General features: G+C 41.1%; 1 protein-coding gene across 1 annotated transcript in view; it reads right to left on the bottom strand.

The window, feature by feature from the left end:
• Positions 1-1,222: 1,222 nt before the first annotated feature.
• LOC108877585 (RNA binding protein fox-1 homolog 2-like) overlaps positions 1,223-18,882 on the bottom strand; it is a 44,886-nt gene continuing 27,226 nt past the window's right edge. The window contains 8 exon segments of the mRNA XM_018667668.2: positions 1,223-5,084; positions 5,386-5,461; positions 6,809-6,897; positions 6,899-6,907; positions 9,168-9,210; positions 10,284-10,431; positions 10,783-10,839; positions 12,036-12,123. Of these exon segments, the coding sequence (XP_018523184.1) occupies positions 5,040-5,084; positions 5,386-5,461; positions 6,809-6,897; positions 6,899-6,907; positions 9,168-9,210; positions 10,284-10,431; positions 10,783-10,839; positions 12,036-12,123 (555 nt within the window). The 3' untranslated portion in view covers positions 1,223-5,039.

The raw sequence follows: 18,882 nt of genomic DNA, 5'->3' as shown, positions 1-18,882 counted from the left end.
AGTCTCACGCAACCTTTGCTTCTCCCACTCTCCATCTGCACAGATGGCATACCAAAGGCCAATTACTCTGTCTCAACCAGAATCGGTGCCATGCCTCCAGGCACCTGCTGCAAACTGGAGCCTCAACCTCATAGGGAGCAGAGTGGTGGTAGTACCACAGTTAAACCACCAGGGGGCAATGTCTAGGCACGCCAAGTGAGGCTGGATGAGGGAAAACTAGTCAGAAGTGCTAAGCACTGAAGTTTTCAAGTTACATACTGCCTTGGTAAGGAAAAAGATGAGTGTTTGAGCAGCAGACTGATACCACAGGCTGTCTTTCCTCTATTATTTGCACAATTGTCTACAATAAGTGATATCAGTACAGTCCATCTATAATGTTGATTTAGTTTGTGATGGTCTGTTCTGTACTTGTTTATTTTTCTCCCAGTGGCCTGTAGTGACTCTGCCATCCACAAAGGTCAATTCCTCACTTCAATAGATGCAATCTTCACATACCCCCCACCCCACCCCTTATCAGATGGCCTTCAATCTATTCTCCCAATTAGCCCGACTTCAATTACTCACGAAGAGCATGCCATCAAATTGGCAATTGGCCTCTTGTGCATTAGAGCAATTAGCAGGGATATGAGGTTTCCCGTCACATCCAACCCATTTATGGCCATTAACTCCAGATGCAATTAAAGATTGTTCCAGATTGTTCCCCCTTGGCAGCGATGAGAAAGTAGATTTGGTCTGGAGGAACAAAAGTCAAGAGTTAACACCAATGCGACCCAGCTGAGCGGCATTAATCGTGTGCAATTGTTGCCTCAATCAGTCATCTGACTCACACGAGCTAATGCACCACTGAGAAGGAAAAAGTTCTTGGACAGACAGAGAAGTGATTCTTGTTTAGCTTGTGATCAAAAAGTTGCAACATTTCTCTTCTAGTAGTTTTTGTTTGATCAAAAACATGTCTCCTTTATCTCCTTCTGGTATAGGGGTTTTGTGCTATTTAAAGCAACCTCTCTCCTGATTGGATAACCCCATTCCAGCAGCCAAACACTGCAAAGAAAATGATAAGACTCAGATAATCATGGGAAGGAAATAACAGAATGGTTACCAGCCCCAAAATCAAGAAATGTATCTGGGAATGTGCTCTATCACCTCCTTCTTACCAAGCACTTGGTACAACAATGTTAAACCCTAGAACAGGGCACAGGTAAGAAGTATCCAAAGACCAGAGTAAAAACCAAACAGTTTATTTATTATATACATTCAATAATAATGAAGAGAATAAACAGAAGGCAGACACAAGGATGGCAAATTAAAAATTGTGAGAAAATACATGTCACTTATTGAAAAAAAATCACTTGGATAAATGAGCTTTTAAGAGCATGTGACATTAAAAAAAATCTCCACATGCAATTCAAACCCATTTATTAAATCCCTGTACAAAAACTCCCACCGGGTTGACTTGAGCACAGTGCAGGGAGTCTGCGGTCAGAGGCCGCGGGTAAAGTTCTGCCTCTGTGTCGTTCCAGCACACCTCTGCGGTTACTGTGCAGCCTCGCAAAATAAGATTTACTCCAATTAGAAGAGACGAAAACGAGCGAAGGCGAACCCACAGGAGTCGCTGCAGCTGCGCCGCGGCCACTGCTCCACTCCATAACGATTACACCACCCCGACACCAGCTCCTGCCAACTCACACGAGTGAAGTGGAGATGTTGCTAAATGAGCATCTCTGTGGGCAGCTTCACAATAATACTCTGTACCAGCCTCATCTCTCTGTTTTAACAGTTGGGCTTAAGGCAGAGTTATCACTTGAAGGGCCGATGTCGTTATTGTTGGAATTTTGGAGATTTACTTTCATTATAAAAGCAACCCACAGGGGGTCCAGACATACCAAATTAAACTTTACACATCTGATATGACTGGTGATTACCACGACGACCACAGAGGCGCAGAGCAGAGATAACCCAGATTACTGAAGCGGACTGGATCGGCTTCCATAAAGCGACTGCGGGGCCATTTGCCTCTCTCCCCCCTCCCCGCCCAGACACTCTGTACTGGACCTTTATTGAGATTCCTCCGTCACTCCTGTCACCTTGCGTTACATAACAATCCCGAGTTCTTTCTTCCCTCCCGCTATGTGAACACCCCATCCTCCTCCTCTCTTCTCCTCCTCATCTTCCTCCTCCAGCACTATGATTTGAATTCATGCACAAATGAAAAGACTCTGACTGACACCCTTCCTCTCTCACAAAAGCATGCATAGCAACACTTAGGATAATACTTGTAAGGGATAATAAGACAAAAAAAGAGGTAATGCGCGTCGAAAATACTCATTGGACCTACTGCACACAGTTTTCACAATCATACAAAACAACATTACCCCTCCTCACACTGTCCGCTCCACCCTGAGCGCACTGTATCCCCCTGACCAAAAAAAAAAAAAAAAAAAAAAAAGACAGCGGGGGATGTTGTTATCCTGTCAGCTAATGATTAATGGCTCAGCTTCTCACCTTCACCATCACTGCCACAATGTCCCTTGACTAACCGCCCACACATTGTTTCACTGTTCAAAAGGTGGCCACTGCTGGGCTGCGGGGCCCTTTCGACATTGTGTGGACGTTTCTCTCCCCGCCGCCCCCCTCCCCATTTACTTTGCCTGTAATTTGGCCCTGCTGGCAAATGCAATTCAAAACATCCTCTCGTGTTTACCTCCGTCTCTCTGCGTATCCCTCATTGCTCCATCTGCTCTGATTTCCCTTGTCTGCAGCAAACACCTCTGCATCTCAGCATGTTTGTGTATTAATTAAAATTGGGAAGAAGAAAAAAAAGAGAGAGACAATAAATTACTGTGTAGAGCAAATCAAATTTCAGAATTCCCAAATTGCTGCAACGTTTCAAACGTGCGTTCTCTGTCTTTTTAGAGCTTCAATGACATTTCCCCGGGTGCTGTTTCAACACTGTGCTGAAAAATGCAGCCTCAACCCACAGATAAACAATGTGACAGAAATTATAAGGCAAAAATAAAAAATAAAAAATCAGCCACAAAAATAAGAAATACATCAGGACCAAAAATGTGCTTTCTTCAGTAAAATCTTTGGAACCAAAAAAGGCAAATAATAGCAATAACAACATAGTGAGAGTATAATGGAGATGTAATACATAGGACAGAGACCTGGTCTATAAACTGTCTGCTTGCCAGTCCTTTTATGATGCCTTCAGAAAGACTGGTAAAGAGAACTTTAAAACTATTCACTCCCAGAGAGCATGATGAAGGATTTAAAATTACAAAATGATGTGGACAACTAGTGAAATCAATGAATATAAATACAAAACTCTCATTACTTCAAGACTCCATTACATGACTGCAGTGTCTTTTGCTTCAACAGGCTTTGCTGTATTCTAATCTGGGCTGTTCTGTTGGGATCTACTGTTCTGCTGAGTTGAGATCAGACACCATTTCCACACACAGAGCAGCTCTGCCTGAAAGCCTGTAGGCATAAATATCTCAATTGGCCAGGAGGGATTCCCATTTGGCTGACTGGCAGATGATTAGTTTCCCATGTGGGTGTTCCCGCTTCAAAACTGCTTTGCTAAATCTAGTTCATTTGTGTTTCTGACGGTTCTTTGTCCATCTGACCAAGTTCATTTACTGCGTCGCTGCTACAGCTGGAATGTTTGACGGTTTAGGACGTAGAAAGTAGAAATGTACCGAGTCCTTTTTTGGAAGAAGCACTAGGGGCAGATCAAGGTTGAGCCTTTGAGGGGAAGTGCACTGAATTCTCAAAATGGACATACAGTACATACAGGGTCAGTTCTCAGCTGAAAGAGGCTAGAAAGTGATTCAACATCCCATCTTAGTGTTGCACTTATAGTAATAAATGGAATATGCGTGGACCAGCAGTAAGGACAAGGTAATGGCTCGGTCACCAAAAATAATGGACAGTTTATATATATATATATATATATGTATATATATATATATATATATATATATATATATATATATATATATATAATTAATCAATGGCAGCAAAACAGAATCGATGACAGCAAAACTGAGGTAATGCAGAAAAAACAAAGCCACTTTTTTTCCTGGTCATTTTCACACCTTTTTTTAAACATTAGTTTTTGCTTTTTTCTGTTTCCTTTTGCACTTGGGGGAGGCTGGGAAATGTTGGAAAATGACAAAAAACAAGAGACTTTTTCCCATGTGGTGGTGTTCATAGTTTGTTGTTGCCAGGACAACAGTGGTTTCTGTCAGTCAGATGCTCCCAAGTTCCCTCCAGCTGAATGTTCAGTATTCCAGCTTTACAACATAACAAGAATAATTCCTATGTTTTCTGTCTCGAGCAGTCGAGAGTTTGATTCTTTGTTTTTTTTTTTTTGTTATTGTACCACAATGTTAAACCAGAGGGACGTCTCTGCTGTGAGAGGGCAGCTTTACATCAATGTAGTGTTTAAAAACATAAGTACCTTTTTTTTGTAACGCTGTGCTGTGGCAGTTCTATCATTCTGTGCAGGTCAACACTAAAGGAAAATGTAAACTAGAGGAAACCGTATACTTGGTGTTGAATGTGTATATAGGTCTGATCAGGTCTTACAGGGCAGTGGATATACTGTAAGTTCAGAGACTCTTAGGAAAAAAAAGGTTTGTAGTGTTCAGGATCACAGAGGAACAGCAGTCTCTCTCCTTCTAGGTCCCGTAGTGTTTCTAAAAACCAGCCTAAATTGTGCCACGTAGATCAAAGTAGTAGGCTCCAGCTTTTTTTATGTGGGAGACGCTCCTGGTAGTTTTTTTTTTCCATTGTTTCCATGTCAGCGACAGAGAGAAGAGTACAGAAACAGAGTTTGAGTCGATGATGTGGCAATGACCTCTCTCGCCACAAGAATAAAAAACAAAAAACACAGGGGAAAAAAAAAAAACAAAAAACACATGAGTTGTCACTATAGTCCGCCTGCAGAAAACTGGAGGGGAGCTCCTGCCAAACAAAGAGCTTGAAAAAGTGTTTTGGAGCGATGTGAAATTTCTTGGGTGTGATTTGTGGTTTTAGTAAGGAGCAAACCTACTGTATCCTGCCCGATATAAACTGGCCTGAAAGAGACAGAAGGGACAACACAGTCATACAGTGGAAACAATGAAGTTACAGCTATATACTGCTGTTGTTGCTCTACACATGGTTACACTACAAATCCACAAATTACACATTATTGACCCAAGTGTGACCCAGTTCCAGTGCAATGTCCTGCAGTAGACTCACAGTGAACTCAAAGAAGCGCTTAACATGGGTGTACTTGTGTGTACCCCCCCGCTGTTTAATGTACAACTGGCCTCTTTAAAAGTTTGACTAATTTATGCTGTAGTTGTTTTGTGGAGTTTGTGTCAGTTTTCTCACCATGGCTCCCACTCCGTAAGCAGCAGCAGCTGGAGCTAAAGCGTGGTATGGATCTGTAGTGTACACCCGGCCATAACTAGCAACACAAACACAACACACAAGAAGTAAATCATTTGAGTTAAAAAAGGACAAAATGCTTAAACAGCACCCTACTGATTTTTGTTGATTCATGCTCTTATGCAAAGCTTCATGAGAGTTTTGTTTTTTCACATGCACACATGAGTACACAATTCACACTATTCCACTCATCAAGAAGAAGGCTAGCAAGTAAACAAAATCAGGTTTGCAAGTTTGTCCACACTAAGCTGGTTACATGTGTAAACACATCTTTTTCTCCCCATTTCAGTCGTCTGTTCAAACCAAAACAGCATTTTTCTCAACCAAAAGGTGAGCTTTTCCAAAACGGCTTCCAGAGTGTTTACATCTTAAAAGGCTGGCTTGGAGCATCAGTGAGTGTTTCAGTAAGCTGCCCATTGAGAGTCAGAGGCTGCATGGTAGTAGAGTTAAGAAGATCTGTTGCTATTGTAAAATAATAATTTGGTCAACCAGACTTTCTGTCTCGCTCCTTACAAGTTGTTGACTGTGATGTGCAGTTTTGTTGTTAGCCAAAAAAAGAGAGAGTGAAGAAGAGGTTTTGCTGTTTATCTGTTGTGCAGTTGTTTCACTATGGGCACAGATCTCCACAAAAACAACCAAGAGACACTGGGTGAAGTTGTTTTCTCATGATAAATGGCGACGATTAGTGTAGTTTACCCTCAGTGGGTTTTGGTGAGAAACACTTGGGAGTGATAGAAACGGTTTGTTTACAACACAAGAGGGCACTTTGTTGTCCAGTAACAAGTTCATTTTTTAGTGGTCTCTTACATGTAACTGGCACACAGACACTGTTTCTCCTACTCCACAGCAAACATTCAAAGAAGATACTTCAATTAATTAAATTGTTAATATAATTTAATAAAGAATGTTAAATCATTTTATTATATTCATTTGGCTCCTTGATCATGTTGCAACACAGGTAAATCTTACACAGTATCTAATCTTCAACTATGAAATGAGATTTTAATTTCATGCTTTAAGTCTTGATGTCTTTTACTTATCCATTTGTATCCATCCATTAATACTGAGCTACTGAGTGTTACTTGTTACTGACATAAAAGTCCACATACGTCTCCAGATTCTATTACCACTATTCTCAGGCTCTTATCAAAGAACTATGGCACATTGAAATGTATTAATCCTGTGGCCTTGGCTTCCTCTTTATATTATCCACAGCCAATCAAAACCCAGACCTGAGTTCTCTGCCTCAAATCTGTACTGGAACTGATTTCTGAAAAGCTCTACAGTCTACACCTCAGCAGTTCTGTTGTACAGGGAGGTGTGTGTGTGCGTCTGTTTGTCGATGTGTGGCCTGGGTTGACCTCACCTGTCACTGTAGGCGGCAGCTGCGGCGGTTGCTCCGGTTACGGCTGCGGGCTGGGCGTAGCGATAGGCAGGCGGCGGCAGCAGCAGCAGGGTAGCCTCCCTAGAGACACACACACACACACACACACACACAACACAGGACTGAGTCACATGTCTCTGAGGAACAATACACCTGGGCTAAGGTGTGTAAATGATTGGGGGAGGGGCGCGTAATATAGAGATGCAATATACTGACATTTAATTCTGAGAAATACTTATATATATATATATATATATATATATATATATATAACTTCCAACTTCCAAAAATATGTATATAACCAACTTTTCTAGGTATTTTCAAAATAATACCATATTTCATGCATGATCAAGGGTATATTTCTAAAATACCAAGCGTACATTATGGATACATTCTAAAAAATACTAAAAAATAATGTTTCCCTGCCATTTACAATAAATAAAATATAGTATGTATCAGTATATTGCATTTCTGTGTGGGGAAAGAAGGAGGTGGGGTGGTGTTGAATGTCTGACAAGTAGTGCTTCATCAGTGAGGCACAGAGAGGAAATTGGACTGTCAAGGTTGAGTTAGATTGTATTATTATCACTACAGGAGAGGGAGAGGTAAAAACAGTGGGAGACAAAATGTTCACACACTTGAGGCCATATAGAAACCTCATTGTCTTGTCAGGACAGAAGATTCAAGTAATGAATGGATACGTCAAGAGAACACCTACAGTTTGAGGACACTACGGGACACTGAGGTCTGACATGTTTATGGCAAAAACAGCATTTGTTGTTATTTATTATTTGTGTTCATGGATTCAAGGAGAAAGAAAACAGGGGAGGATGGGAAAAAAAAGTCACACACACAAACACACCCACACAAGCCTAAACTGACACTAAAAATCATCTCCTCGCACTGACACTGCATGCATGACCCATAATTACAATACCAACCTATTCCACAAAAAAAAGAAAGAAAGAAAGAAAGACACAACGCCACTGCATTTGGGCCTGATCAGAACAGAGCACAGCAAAGCACAACAGAAACACCCCTGGCATTCTCCGAGACGTCCTGCAGGACACGGAGCAGAGGCAGAAGGGCAGGGACAGAGAAAACTGGCATATTAAGGGGTGGTGAGAAGAGAGAGCAAGGCCTTCTGGGTGAGTGGAGGAAGAAAAGGACATAGAGCAGAAATACAGTATGTCTGCATGCATCAGCTGATCAGCACATGCTTCAGTAGTCATCCTGGGAGGGGTCGGGGGGTTAATTCAGGAAGAGACCATGTTCTCCGTTTCAACTTGAAGGATTTTAGAGCATCTCACACCCCGGGCTAACACAGATTGGACCACTGCTGCGAAATAGTAGCCTGGCGGTAGTTATGCCAATTTTAGAGGAATAATGCAAGAAACCTTTAAATAACGATTTGTTTTTCTTTTCTTTTTTTAAAAAAAAATATTTGTGAAATGTATTGTCATTTTTGCCAAAATAAAAATGGGTGTCATATTTCTCCAAAGCTAACAGACAAAAGAGACCAGGCTCTCTTTTGAACAAACTGGAAGGAAAAATATACACTTGGTACAATTTAGTAGTTTAGTAAACAAACAACAAACAAAGCCCTTCCCCCGCAATCAGAAATAAAGTGCACATTTCAGTGAGTTAGTAGAAAAATAAAGCAAAATTCAAAGTAGTGGTAATTTTTTTATATAACAACTAAAAGACAACATGTTCCAGATCAGATCAGAAGATGATTCATAAGATCAGAGGAAGTAGTACAGTAAAACAATGCACACTGTGGGTTTGGTGTTGAGTTGACCCTACCTGAGGCAATCTGGGACTAAGGACTGAGTCCTGAAACACTAGTCTATAGAGAGAACAGAAACAACCGTTGTCAACCTGGATACACACACACACTCTTGTTCATATGTTCGCACACTCGTACACTGATGCACGCTGCCGCATCCGCCCACAGAGCAGCCTTTGTAGTGGTGTTTGAGACCCTCGATCCCATCATCAAGATTTCACAGCTCTGTTTTTTTCGTTTTTTTGTTTTTAATCACTGCAGCCTATTTTGACCAAAGCTGTGTTCAAATGGCATAATAAGAGATATTTCTGTCACAAAAAAATACCCAAAAGACAACACCTTGTATCACCAAAGCATCTTGTCTTCATTTGTGGCGTGTTGTGCTTGTAAACTGTTTTTCATTGTGGGCTCATTCACCTTTATGCAGGCAGCTCTGTGCAGGCCATGACTGGACGCACATGCACAATCACCCCCAGAGGAAAAAAAAGAGCAGGAGAAAGGTGTGAGGGGAGGGACAGGGAGGGCGTGTCGGTGGGAGGTGAGTTTACTTACATATAAGTCGGCAGCTCCGTAAAACCCATCCTGATACACCACGCTGAGAGAAGAAGAGGAGGATGGGCGAGACAGAGAGAGGGGGGCGGGGGCAAAGTAGGAGGGAAAAGGGGTGTAGTGGAGGGGGGTGCAAATGGAGTGGTGCACAGTCCCAAAAACCAGAGTGGGTGAAGGTCACAACACAGCAATAACAAGAGGGAACAGGAAGACAGAGAGAGAGAGAAAGAGAGAGAGAAAAGAAGTTATTTCACACCCATGCAGCATGCAGAGGAAATACAACTTCCATTTAAGCTCCACAACTGCAACTTAAAACATTAAACAATAGACTCGTGGGGCTAATAGATAAAGTTCATTGTGCTGAAATGAGACCATAAACTGCTATTGTTCCCCAGCCGCAAGAAATTCAAGGCAGCAGAGGCCACTTTGAATGGGTCGTTTTACGAGGATATAATGTCTGAGAAGTGCAGTTTCCAGTGGAGCAAATATGGAGAGGGTATTTCCTGCAGCCCCCAATTTCATCTTATTTAGCTTCATTTGAATGTCATCATAGTAAGCAACCACAAGGCCATTAACCAATCAATTCTGCTTTGATCTGAATATGAGAGCAGTCATAACCCCATTAGCCAATCGTCACAGCACAGCAACGACATGCACAGTACACATACTGAAGGGACACAAAAAACACATCACAGTAAATGTGAATAATTTGTGGCAAATCTGTGAGCAGGGCGACTGCTCCTGCATAATGACTGAATGTGATTTGTGTGTGTTTATGCAAATCCGCTGATGGTGGTATCTGTGTGTTTATTCAAATGAACCTTCAATGGTGCAATCCCATCAGTGTGTCATACTCCACTGAATAGCTTGTGAACTGATTGACAATGTGCCAGTTGGACTGCTGGAGAGAGTGAAGTGTGACTAATGTTTGAGCATGAGAAGTGTATGAGCACAGCTGGATTAAAAAGAGACCTGGTCAAATAGACTCTGAAAATGGCATTCGTGAGGTGTTCCTCAATAGATATATCACACAGTTTACAATAACTGACTTTAACCATTTTATTTGGTCTCCTATGTGAATTCAACAGCTCTTGTTTAAAAACAGTGTATATTTCTTACCCAGGGTAGGCAGGGATGGCAGGCTGAGGCACAGCAGCCCGCACAGCGCTGTAGACTGGCCGACCTCGGCCCCTGAGGTGGGCACCGCGAAACGCTGCTGCTGCTGTTGTGGCTGCTGCAGCTGCTGAAGGGTAGGGAAACCCTGGGACTGGGGGAGGAAGAAGGAGGAGAGCGAGGACAAAAAGGTTTAGAAAGGAGGTGGAGAATAGGGGAGGAAGGTGGAGTGACAGCCGAGGATTTAGAAAAGAAGGATGGGAAGGAAAAGGACAATGAGAAAAGAAAGATAGGGGCAGGCCCAGGATGAATTAAGGAGCAAAGAGAGAAGGGAATAATCCAACTATAGCCTTGAGGGCTTGATATCACTAAAAGTGTCAGTGAGGAGAAACGCTAGGCAAGCAATGCATTAATATGAATTAAAGATTGGAATGTGACTGAAATTTAAAATGGGCTGAGGAGACAGCTTTTAGTGGTGGATGAAGGAGATGGAGACTGGCCTTACCTGCGTAGAGCTCCGGTCCGTACACGGCCCCCACCATAGGACTCAATTTCCACCCCGCTGACAGTCACACAGAGAGAGGGGAGGGGGCAAAGAATGAATTAGGACAGATTACAATACGAGTGTAGGCTCTTGTATGCCTGCTGCACTTGTATGGTGTTCTATATACAAACACATTTTAAACACATATGTCTCTACACCATTAGTACTGTCATCCAGTTATTCACCTTAAATGTTGGCATACATGGTTCACTAGGTACTTAAAGAGCAGTTTTATGGATTAATACTTGATGTGGACTCAAAAGGAGAAATAAGCGAACTGTCAAGCACCGCCAAGTTGTGTTGTTTTAAATTGATTTTTGCCTCTGTTCAGGCCGTTTAACTGACATTGTTTTCATTAGACTGAGCCTCTGTGAAACTCAAAACCAAACTGGAAGATGTAATGGCAGAGCACATGAAACAAACAGCAAATAGTGCTGAGCTCTTGCCATGTTAATCGACTGAATCCACTACACCAGCTTTTTGGTACACATATCATATCTTTACTCAGACCTACTATATCTCCAAATACTGCAGCAAGCTGTGTGAGTTGTTTGTTCCATCACTAAACGTTTAAACTGGTGTATTTTGACACTTTCTGGAGGTAATTTGACACTTCTATACACAATTCATTGTACAATACAAATATCTTACTCAAGATATTTCAAGTCATTTGAAACATTTTCTCTGTTACACTAAAGTAAGAGTTAAGTTTATTTTAAAGTTAACAAGTCAATGATAAACAAAATGCACTATTTATGCAGTATTTCTGTAGTTTAGTAAAATTCATAACAAGTATTCACTTATACTTTGGTTCAGGGCCCAGGTCCTCAAGCTTAAACAGCTTACTTAATCTGAGAAGATAGTGGATGATTTAATTAAGATAACTTTGTCACATGATCCTTTTGTAGAAGATTATCATGGTCAGAACAGCTCTGCCTGTTACATTCCTTCTTTTTATTCCTGCACGCTGTCGAGTTGATCTGGAAAATGTGAGCTAAATTTTGAAGTTAACAGACAAGGCTGGTAGGTGGTAGCAAAAATAATAAAACTAAAATAACCTGCATGAATTTGGCTGATGGCCTCACAGAATGTGGTCTGCAGCAGAGCCTTATAGGGAGGGAACACTGGGGCTGTATTGTGTAATTTACCCATGCATACACCCGCCTCCTCCCTCTGTACCTATGGTGTTTAGTGTGTATCAGTTTGGTCATTACCATAAGGCAGCGTGCTGAGAGCCTCTCCGTTAGGGTAAGGGCTGACCATTTTCTTGTTAGTCATCACCCTGGCGGTGGCGTTATTCACCTGGGGATGGAGGAGCAGACACAACAATTCAAGAGAGGAAATAAGAGCAGCACACAAACTCAAACAAAGATTACTAGATAACAAAGCCAAGGCTGATACATGTTTATTTTTAAAAATGTAATTATATTCCTGCTGTTAAGATTTTTTAATTTTTAATATCTGATTAAATTCAGTAAATGTATTCTTATTGTCATTAAAGGAGAAGGCCGGTGTCTGAAGTTAAATTTGTATGAGCATCTAGTTTACATTTCTTCCAATCATTCTGTCCTGTGTAATTATTCAGCAACATAACCTTGTTTTTATTGTGAAGTTGTAAACTTTACGGTGTCAAAGCTGACTTAGATTAAGCTGCTGGCCCACCAACAACATGTGTGAATTTACCAATGTGATCTCGATTATTCTCTGGCAAAGAACTCTGTTGGTGTTGTGTTTAAAATAGTGCATGTGCTTATACTAAAAAATAAAAAAAAAATGGCTAAAATGTAAAAGTTGCTGGTGTTACAACTAAACCTGTGTGATCAGTATGGAGGAATTTTACTCCTGATATCGCTGCTAACTCTTTCAATGGCAGGCGTGTTTATGTTTGTGTGCATGTCCATGTCTGTGTGTGAAAGTGGGTGGGGGCTGTTAAGGGGATTTTTAGTCATCATGCAATTAAAAGTGGGTTGCCCAGTAGAGATTTGGTGATTCACTGTGGAGAGACATGAGGGCTGCTATGGGCGACACTAGTTATGTTGCTGCTGTGACTATGCATAAAGAGGTTGGGGCACAGCAAAGGAAATTGAGCTGTACTTCTTTTTACATGCACAGGTGAAAGTATTGTGGATTTTTTTAGGCGCGTGTGCATGTTCTGTGCATGCTGGCTGACATTTCAAACTAATGCTTAGGCCTTTCAATTCCAAGATGGCTGCTAATCTCCTCTCTGAGCTTCAAAGGCTCACACTCCGGTCCCTTGATCTATCCTCATCTTCCTTTGATGGGCTTTAAGAGAAGGAGATTGTAACTCTCCGTAATAACCCTTACTGTCCGAGTGTGCTGTTGAAGCTCCACATCTGACTGTGTGACAAGCTAAAGATTAATGACCTTTTGGCTAGATGAGGGAAGAGTGTGCGTGTGTGTGTGTGACAAAGAAGGAGAGAGAGAGAGACTGAGGAATGAGAGTGCTTGTGTGTACATACCCGCAGCACTCCCATTTAGAAGACCATTAAGGCCTAGACTGCCATTCGCATTGCCTCTCTAGTGAGTCATGTTCTTTATCTGCAGAGCTTCATTCAAATGGAAATGAGGTTTACCTCATTTTTCCCTCATTGCAAATGACAAGGTCAGTGGCAAATGATTCAATTAGCCTAGCCTGGCTAGCTATCTGACGCAACCCTCCGCAGGTGTTTGAGTGAAGACATTTTGGAATGTAAATCGAGTTTATGAATCAAATTAACATCAACATTTTTCTTGCATCACAGTGAAAATTTGTCCAGATTAACACTTAATGACAATGAAAAGTTTAGCCTGTATTAATGGTGGGCAATCAGCTGTGTTTGTGCTGTATATGTACCTGGTGTTGGTGTAATGTACAATTAATGAAATTGGGTAAACGGTCGACAGGAACACATGCAAATCAACAGAGACCAATATGGAAGGCAAATCTCAAAGTGTTAATGATTAATAAAACATTCAGCCTTTCTCATCCCACTTTTGCCCTCCCAGTCCAGCCTGAATAACCCCCGGACAAAATGACGTCACATTTCCATATGAAACCAAACTTGTGGGGTTTACATACCTAAAAAGAAATATTTAAAATAAATACAAGGGAGAGGGAGAGAAAGAGGGGGTGCAAAAACATTTGTTTGACAAAATTAATAATCATATAAAACAGAAATTACACGCAGCCAAATATGGGCGCATCACATGACCAAGAGTGAGTAACAAACCAAAAAAAAAAACAAAAAAAAAATTCAGCCAATCAGCAAGCGTCGGATGCAGCATAAAGACCAATCAAAACAATCGCAGCACTCCCACATCGAACACATACGAGACAAAGATGGGACAGGGAAGTTAAGAGGAAGGGATGCAGGTGAGAAGTAAAGAGACAGAGCCAGTCCATATACAAAAACAGGAAAAAAACGTAAAGATGGAGTGAAGAGAAAGAGAAAAAAAAGGGAGAAAGTTTACATGAGCAACACAAAAAACTAATAACAATTACTGTTTAAACACAACATATATACCAAGGTGCATCATTCAAATAAAGCAATTAGATTTGGTGACCATTCTCCTGAAAATCTCATTATATGTGGTGGGTTGAGAAACAGAGCACCAAAGGATGGAGGGAACAGAGAGAGAGAAATAGAGAGGTAGAGATAAGGTGAGAGAGAGAGAGAGTGTGTGAGAGAGAGCAATCCTCATTCCCAAAAAAGGAGAGAAATAAAATAAACATGAGACACTATGCCAGGCATTAGAACCGTGTGTCACAAACTAAGACCAATACACTACGACTACGACTACTACTACAACTACTAATACACAGACAATCCACTACAAGAAAACCAAACCAAAAGAGAAAAACAAAATGGCAGCGTAATAGAGACCCAAAAAACACAGCGAGGTAAACCCCATATCGGTTTAGAGATGCATATGGTGACACAACACTGGGGGGCTGTGTCTGAAATCACTCCCTCATTCACTCATTTACTACTCCCTACATAACAAACACTAAACAGTTAGCTCAGCATCATTATCATTTTGCCCTATCACTGTCAGCTGTTGAGCCAGGCAATGGTCATTTTTCCATATATAAAATGCAGCATAAAGTAGAAAGTAGTACAGGAACAAATACCATATACATTACTTTTTCACTCTCTGTGTAATTTTTGAGGGCACTATATAGTGGATACATTTACACACTCAGAATTGGGACATTTCAATAAAATGGCAGGGGGGGGTAAATGATAGTACACTATATAGCAAATGGGGAGTGACTTGGGACACAGCCTGGCTGATTTAATAAGTGACCAGCCAGTTGCACCAGCTGTTCGTAATGTCAATCTGCCTAGTCCAAACCTAAGCATCTGCTATGTAGAGTTTTATACATCACTAAATTAAAACAAGCCTCTTCATACATAGAGATTAGCTATTAGTGAATATTTTCACCCACTAACTGCCAAGTGTAACTAGCTGAGTTTGTAGCTAACTGAACCAACTGACAATGCTGATGCTAGCTCGCTAATATATGACCTGTAAGAGTGAAAAGTAAAAAGAGATTATGGAATATGATCAACATATGTGACCTTAACTTGATAAATGACGATGTAAATCTTTCAGATTTTAATTGACATCTCACAAAAATAACACAACATACCTCAAATTACAAAACACAGGCATAAATAAAACAAAGTAACTCCTTTACAAGAGATACATCTTTTGCATCTTTAAAACGGTCATTTTTGTTAGCCTGTGATGCAATTTACTTAAGTGCTTGCTCTTAATTGGATGGCACATCAGCATTTCCTTGCAACCTAAAGTCTTTACGAGCTTATAACAGTGACACCAAATTTAGTAAATGACTACTTTGAAAGTAGCTAAGAACTTTCGAGGAACATTATGTTCCAACTTAGTAAAGGATTTATGAATAGCTGGTGCAACCCAATCCAGGTCTTCAACAGCATGACAGCAGTTTGTAAACATTTTTTATTACATGAATTAACAAAGATCCCCAATGAACGGTTCTAGTTCAAGTTTTTATGACACAGTGTGTTAGACTATGTTTGTGCCATTGGAAGGTCTTTCTCTTGGCAGTAAAAACAGGCAGGAGTGTTACAGCATTTTTCTAATGCACACTGTAATCAATTGGCTAACATTTGTCAAAGTATACTATGCTAAAAGCAGGCAGGTCAGTGAGATAAAGAAATTCAAAACCAAAACAGCATTATTTGCCCTGCAGCTTGGGGTCTGCATTCACTCAAAGCAATCGTAGGCAGCAACACGGAGCAGAGCTTCATATCATTTCTGTTGATTTTAATTAATTAGGAAGAGGAAAACTATATACATTGAGTCCAACGGAGAATTAATCAGATGGATTGTAGATAGCCGTGTGATTGCATAGGGGAGGGTGATTACATTCGGTCATTCCCAGTGAGGTGTTAATGACATGGTGGGGGGACGGACATGTGGAGAAAATATTACTGCTAAAAGATCCAATGTGTTGAAAGATGCTGTGTCCATCTGTCAGTGTGCCTGTGGTAATGTGCTGTGCACTGTAAAATTACATAATACCAATAGCTTTCTAGGGCAATACACTGCGTGGGTCTATCATTATTACATTTGGTAAATAGAAATGCAAAAAGTAATATTGTAACTGTATCAAATGCCCATTTCAGGGGTGGGGTGGGAAGGGGATCAGTTCAGTGATAGATGTTTGTACACAACTTACCGTTGCCGTAGAAACAGCGAGTGGTTACCGTGGAGACTGACAACAACACACAGAAGTCGTCAGGGAAACAGAAAAAATATAATAAATAAAGGAACAAATAATCCTAGTAACAAAAGAAACCTAAATGCCCCCCCCTTGCCCCATGTGAAATAAAAACCTGATAGCAGCAGTGTTACAGCTCAGAACAGAATATAAGAGAAAGAAGAAAGAGGAGGAAAAGAGAGGGAGGATGCTAGCTCTCGATGCTTAACAGAGCTCTGAGCATCATTACAACAATCAGACCAGTGACAGGAAGGTATTTGGTGCTCTAGAGAACAAAAGACATGGTACAGGAGAATGGAGATAAGGGGCAACCTTGCCTTAACCCCAAAAACTAGCCAACTGAATGTACAGTACAGCGAGGGGCTGAAATGCAGAGAATTTAAACACCTCCAAGGAAAAGTCAGAAAAGCAGATACAAATGCACACCACCCTCCATTATATGAGCAGAATAGCAAAGGTTGCTTTAATGCTGTCTGGGTCTATTCAAGTCAAAAGGACAAGCGGAGGTATTTTGGTTAGATGTTGCAAGAAATGACTCATTCTTGTGTGGTAAAGTTAGGCCACAAGAGAAGTGTGTGTGTTTTGAAATTGGTTGTGGGTAGAGTGGCTGTAATTTCCAGTTTTTAACCAGTCACCACAAAAGAACATACTGAAGGACAGACAAATAATAAAAATAAGTCAGGAAATTGAAAAGAAAATAGATGGAAATAAATGGAAGCAAACACAGACCGAGATGATGGCAAAAAAAGAATATTACAGTTAGAAAGAACAGCTTTAGATTATTTTCAAATTAAGTTCAAAACGACAGAAAGACAAACTTGACTGGCGACGAGAGAGTGAAGGGATAAGGAAGAGAAAGAATGGAGCCAGCACACACAGAAAGACAGAGGGTTGGAAAGGGCAAAGTACAAACTCTCTTTCCCCTTTTCTTTCAACCTCTCCTACATTTTCACTCATGTACAAAGCAAACACACATGGATACTCGCACATTGCATTCATTAATTTTTCCTGGGGGAAATCATGCAGGAACAGAAAGTTCTGATAAGAAAACAAAACAGGACTGGTAAAATCCAAAGCGGAGGGGGAGGTTGGAGGGGTTCATCTATGAAAGTGGGACACATGAAGCTGGTTATCCTTCGCCTCAGGCCATCGCCAATTCAACAACTCAAAATCAAGTTGTTATCAATTCTCGCAATAAGAATAATACTGCTGCATAAAATCATCCAAAATGTTCATAATGTTTATGGAAATGACTGGCATAAGGTTCGGGCCAAAATGAGTTGAAGTCCAGCTGTGTCCCATTGAGGAGTGTGTGGTGAGAGTGTGCATGTTCAGGCATGCAGAACCACAGGCACAACTTCCTCTCATCCCTTCCACCACATCCATGCAGTGATGATGACACTCTTTATTCAAAAGCCCACCTCCCACCCCCTTTTTTCTCATGCAGAGTTGCACCACTTGTGACACGCACTCAGACACCTCAGCTATTCTGCACTACTGCATTGAAATGTCTGACTAAAACTCTGCGCCGCGGAGGAGCCGTCACTTCCCGTAACACTCCAGCCACACAGGTCAACCACAAAACACACAACCTTGGAGCAGGAGTTAGTGAATGGGAGTCTTTAGGGTTCTGCATGGTCGTGTGAGCACTGTTTGCAACTATTGACTGTGCTCTTGTCCTTACAGGAGTTGCCACTGCTCCTCCACGCTGTAGGTTTGCAATGTAGACAAATCTACAGTGAGCATGGCAGAGAGCAGCCCAGAAGACCGATGAAAAACTAAGTAAATCTGCAGATTATTTTGTACAACGATGATTTTTCTGTCTCTTTATTTTCAAATGCAGACAACTTAATCTTGACAGGCTGGCATTCCCAGAGATGCAGCAGTTAAACTAAAATTAGTAATATAATTTAGCCAGCATAGGCTTTGCTTCAAAATGTCACTTACTGAGAGATGGGTGAGGAAACATAAAAAGTGTGTACCCCGGATAAAAGGAATATTGCCTGTGTGACCATGCAGGGACCCTATTGCACTTCCTGCACAGCCAGTAATTGCAAAAGAAAGAAATGTGTGTACATATGTGCCTACACATATGTGACTAAATGGTTTTGGGAGAATTTGATATCATTAGCTTTGTAGTGTCCTACAGTCAAAGTAACAAAAGCCTATGACAGGCAGAATGTTACTGCCCACGGCAGACAGATGTTATTATGAGTGAGGACTGCTTAACCATTTATGTTAGAGCAGAGACACAGTCACAGAAACAGCCATGAACAGATGGCGATGCATTTGGG

Source organism: Lates calcarifer, linkage group LG11 (genome assembly GCF_001640805.2).
Source record: "Lates calcarifer isolate ASB-BC8 linkage group LG11, TLL_Latcal_v3, whole genome shotgun sequence".
NCBI lineage: Eukaryota > Metazoa > Chordata > Actinopteri > Centropomidae > Lates > Lates calcarifer.
This window is presented reverse-complemented; position numbering and strand designations above follow the sequence as displayed.